Here is a 5,381-nt window from a genome sequence, read left to right as displayed (position 1 = left end):
CTTATGGAGCTGGGGATGTTTAGCCTGGAGAGGAGAAGCTTAAAGGGTTATATGATAGCCCTGTTTAAATACTTGAAGGGATACCATATTGAGGAGGAAGCAAGCTTGTTTTCTGCTGCTCCAGAGACTAGAACAATGGATGCAAGCTCCAGGAAAAGAGATTCCAGCTCAGCATTAGGAGGAACTTCCTGAGAGTAAGGGCTGTTTGACAGTGGAACACACTCCTTCCTTGGAGACTGTAGTGGAGTCTCCTTCCTTGGAGGTCTTTAAGCAGAGGCTGGATGGCCATCTGTCAATGGGGATGCTTTGAGCGAGAGTTCCTGCATGGCAGAAGGGGTTGGACTGGATGATCTCTGTGATTCTCTGATTCGACTCAATAACAACAAAGTTCCAAAAGGGAGCTCTCTTTGAATGACCTTAAAGGACACTCCACTTTGGATAGTCATCCGGTTTTGTGGTTTGCTTTGGAGGCATGCGCTCCACTTTGCTTTGGGGGAACACATAATGTGAGGGTTTGTTCTCACTGCCAGCCAAGAGTCTTCAGTCTCTGATCCCAGAAGATAAAGCCCTCCTATCTCTGCTGGCTTGAGTCTTTCCCAAGAGCGTTGCAACCTTGCTCCCATCCTGCCCACCTGGCTGGTTTTGCAAGGAGGGTTTCCTCGGTTTCCTTTGCCCACCTCCAACTGTTCTCCCACTTTTCGGTTGGACTGACCACGAGGGCTTCCTGCTGAGAAGAGGAGGAAACCACTTGGGTGCCCCCAAAAGGAAGGAGGACGTTGGCCCGCAGGAGAAAGGGCTATAAATAAGGCAGCCCCAATCTCCAGGCCAGGGTCCAGCTTTGTGCCACTGTCCAACTCCATCCAAGAGAAAGCTGAGAAGATGGTCAGGGCCTGGGCATGGATGCTGTTCCTGGGGGTGGCCACAGCGGCCCCTTCTCCACAGATGCCCACCAGCTATGACCAGGCTGTGGCCGCCGCTGTGGACACCTACAACCAGCAGCAAAAGCCGGAGTACATCTTCCGCCTCCTGGAAGCCGAGCCTCAGCCGGATTGGGTGAGTAGCCCCCCAGGTAGGGCCCAATATAAAACAGGGACCCTCCCTCCCCCCCACGGCCAAGCAATGTCCCGGTCAAGGCAGCCAAAGCTGTTATGCTGCAGCTGCCTCAAGACTGTGGAATGACCTGCCGGAAGAGATCCCACGGCTGAGTGCGCTGTCCACATTTAAAAGGGATTTCAATATAAGCTGTCACTTTCATTGTTTTTTATTATTGCAAATTTGAAATGATTTGAAATGGTCTGTAGGACTGCTTCAATACACCATTCATTCCGATTTAAAAGGGCATGGGAGACCAGTCTCCTCCGGCAGCCTTCTCTGGATGATTTTTAAATGGAGAATTTTAAATGATGAGTCTTAGGAGTTTATCGCATGAAGGAGATCGGGAGTTTATCCCACAACTATTCTGGAAAAATCGCATAATTACGCAAAATGATTTCACATGCCATCGCACAAAACCTGCCATTAAAGTGGTCACAAAGAAGCATTAACACACATCTTTTTACTTTGGGATTTCAGTGACAATGCATTTCCGATATCACTTTATTTGCACAATTGCGTGTGATAATCATTTGCACAATTACTTGCAATTTCCACTTCATTTGTGGGATGCTTTAAATGCCCTTTAATCTCTCTTTAATGTCAAAATCAGCCCCAGTGTGATAAACTCCTTAAATGTGGATTGTTTTCATATATGTATATCTTATTGTCCTTTTAAATGGATATATGTTTTCACTGATGTGTTTTAAGTGATGTTGTTTGGTAATTATTTCCCCTCAATCTGTGGGAGTTGCAGGTAACAAATAAATAAATAAATAAATAAACAACAACAACAACAACAACAACAACAATAATAATAATAGAGAAATGGCAATCCTGAGGCTGCTGCCACATTGCCAGGGTGACCAGATGTCCTAATTGCAAAAGAGAAAAACGCATTGCAAAATGTAGGACAGTCAAGAAAAATGTAGGGCATGACCAAACAAAAGCTAAAAACACTCATATAAATGTAAATGCTTGCTTCTTAGTCACGCTCAAAATGGAGGACATTTTGGAATTCCTCCTGGGCAGATGGTTGAAATGGAGGACAGGTCTCAGAAAAAGAGGACATCTGGTCACCCTGCGCATTGCAGAATTAATGCAGTTTGGCACCACTTTGATGGCCATGGCTACAACTGTATTTGCACTGCAGAGTTAGTACTGTTTGACACTGTTTTAATTGTCATGGTTCTGGCTGCATCTGCACTGCAGAATTAATGCAGTCTGACACTGCTTTAACTGCCATGGCTCAATGCTATGAAATTCTGGGATCTGTGGTTTTTGTGAGCTGTTTAGCCTTCTCTGTCAGAGAGAGCTCTGGTGCCACTGCAAGCTACAAATCCCAGGACTACCTGTATGCTACCATTCAGCAGGAGAGGTACTAACTGATTCCTTCTCTCCCTGACCCCTTGAATGTCTCCCCAGCAATCCTCTGGAGAGATCACCCAGCCTTTGAAATTCTCCATCAAGGAGACCGAGTGCCGCGCCACAGAGAAGTCGGACATCACCCAGTGCAACTACAAGGATAATGGGGTAAGAGTTGTCTCCTTGTGGGGACTGGATGTCTGAGAATAGAATCATAGAATCATAGAGTTGGAAGAGACTGCAAGGGCCGTCTAGTCCAGCCCCATTCTGCCATGCAGGAAGTCTCAATCAAAACATCTCCGACAGATGGCCATCCAGCCTCTGTTTGAAGACCTCCAAAGAAGGAGACTCCACCACTCTCCATTGAAGATGTGTCCAACTGTCGAACAGTCCTTACTGTCAGGAAGTTCCTCCTAATATTGCAGTGGAATCTCTTTTCTTGTAGCTTGCATCCATTGCTCCATTGTGTCCTATTCTCTGGAGGAACATAAAATAAGCTTGCTCTCTCCTCCATGTGAGACCCCTTCAAATACTTAAACAGGGCTCTCATATCACCGCCTAACTGTCTCTTCTCCAAGCTAAACATCCCCTGCTCTGCACTTGCCAGGGTGCTCTGGGGCCAGACTGGTTATCCTGGTCCTGGGGTTGCCCCAGTCCTCCTCCATTATAAAGCTCATCCATTTTGCATGCCTGGTGGCTGTTAGAATCCTACATCCTACACCTGGCACACCTGCTGCCGCCATGGGTTGCTTTGTTCTGAGGTCAGAAGGAGATGTCCAGCAACAATCCCAAAGCTGAGCACCTTGTTCTGAACTAATCCATCAGCCTCTGCTCTGGATCTCCCAGGAGGATCTAGGGTTCTCTGTTCTGGTGCTGGTGCCTGAGACATCTGCCATGGCCAGACATTGTGGCATTTGCCTGAAGCTCTTTAAAATGCTCAACGGAGAAGAAAGCGTGAGTTGAGTAAGGCTCAGTTCAAGGAGACAGAAAAGACTTCAGAAATGTAAAATGTAAAATATACATTTAAAAACCCCACATGCTTTTAAAATTTTCTTTAAAAACATCGCACCTCACCAAATTTTCACTTTAAGCACATGAAGTTATGTACCTGTCAATACATTTAGGCTGTGCGTGTGACGTTGTAATTTTAATCTGGCTAGTTCTTTACATCACAACAATTTAGGAGTAACACAAGTATGAAAAACACGACTTCGGGTTCTGTATGGTCTGGTACGGGAGGCGGTCAGTGGGGTTTGTGTGACATCACAAGTTGCCACAATAGATGAGGCCAATCCTTGTGACGCTGCTTTCTCTTGTGCTCAAAGCCTGCAACTTCTCCACTTGCTGACCACTCTTTTTATCTCTCTGGACAGCTGGACAGGGACTGCTCCGGCTTCTACTCCACTCAGCAAAGCCCACCGGCCATCATTGTCCAGTGCGAAGACGTGGACCAAGAGGTACCTCCCTTGCCTTCTGTTTCTTTGCCATCAGAGGTGGCCAAATGCCATGTTTTGGGGCGGCCATTGCCAGACCTCTATGGGTCCCACCGCTGACCCCACTTGTGATAACCCTTGTCTGATGCTTTAAACGGCTGCCCCCTTTTTTTGTACTGACATCTTAAAGGCTCTGCAGGGCCAACCTGGAGGCAGAGGAATGGGCACATGCCAAGGGTAACCAGATGTCCTCACCGTAAAGGAGGACAAGGCATCATGAAATGTTGACATTAAAAAAAAACCCGTACGGCATTCCCAAATAAAAGCTAGAAACACACATATAAATCCATGCTTAGTCGTGCTCAAAATGGAGGACATTTTGGACATTCCTCCTGGACACGAGGCTGAAATGTAGGATATGCCCTGGAAAAGGAGGATGCCTGGTCACCCTGCCCATGCCATGCTACTGGACCTCAGCAAGTAATGGAAAGTCAATTGCAATTCCAAACATAGCTTACAATGGGAAAGCAATGAATGGATTACATCAGGAGCTCTTAGATGTGAAGGGTATTAAAACCTGGTGTGTTATTCTGATGGGACAATATGTGAATCTCTGGGTGCATCTGGACTGTAGAAATAATGCAGTTTGACACCACTTTAACTGCTGTGGCTGCATCTAACAGAATCACAGGATTTGTAGTTTGGTGCTGTAGTGGTTTGAGTGTTGGACTTAAGACTCTGGAGGCTGTTGTTGTTGTTGTTGTGTGTCTTCAAGTCATTTCCGACTTATGGTGACGCTAAGACTATCCTGTTATTGGGTTTTCTTGGCAAGATTTATTCAGAGGAGGTTTGCCACTATTGTTTTCCCCTGAGGCTGAGAGAGTGTGACTTTCCCAAGGTCACCCAGTGGGTTTCAGTGTCTAAGCTGGGATTCAAACCCTGATCCCCAGAGTCCTAAGTCCAATTCTCTGACCAACATTGCTTAGCATACGACTCTGGAGACCAGGTTCAAATCCCCACTTGGCCATGTAAACCCCACTGAGTGGGTTTTGGGAGTTACTTCTCTCATCCTCAGAGAATGGCAACGGCAAAGCTCCCTCTCAACAAATCTTGCCAAGAAAAAACAGTGACAGGTTCCTTTAGGGTTGCACTGTAAGTCACAAGTAAGGACATATAACAGCAGCAGCAACAACAACAACAAGGGGCAACATCACTCTTTGGCAGAGAAGGCTAAAGTTCTTGCAAAAACTACAAATCCCAGGATGCCATAGGATGGAGCTACAGCCCTTAAACTGGTGTCAAACCGCATTATTTAACCATATTTTACTGTGGATGGGAGGGTTTGGGATACAACGATGATAAGTTGTGATTATATTTTACTTATGCTTTTATTGTTAGCTCCTTTGATCTGTTTGGAGAAGTGGGATAAAAATAAATTATTATTATTATTATTATTATTATTATTATTATTATTATTATTATTATTATTAT

General features: G+C 45.6%; 1 protein-coding gene across 1 annotated transcript in view; it reads left to right on the top strand.

Moving 5' to 3' along the window:
* Positions 1 to 841: 841 nt before the first annotated feature.
* The window catches only part of LOC121932834, a 16,530-nt gene continuing 11,990 nt past the window's right edge, over positions 842 to 5,381 (top strand). Inside the window, 3 exon segments of the mRNA XM_042471846.1 lie at positions 842 to 1,053; positions 2,518 to 2,625; positions 3,831 to 3,914. Of these exon segments, the coding sequence (XP_042327780.1) occupies positions 880 to 1,053; positions 2,518 to 2,625; positions 3,831 to 3,914 (366 nt within the window). The 5' untranslated portion in view covers positions 842 to 879.

Source organism: Sceloporus undulatus, chromosome 6 (assembly GCF_019175285.1).
Source record: "Sceloporus undulatus isolate JIND9_A2432 ecotype Alabama chromosome 6, SceUnd_v1.1, whole genome shotgun sequence".
Taxonomy (NCBI): Eukaryota; Metazoa; Chordata; class Lepidosauria; order Squamata; family Phrynosomatidae; genus Sceloporus; species Sceloporus undulatus.
This window is presented reverse-complemented; position numbering and strand designations above follow the sequence as displayed.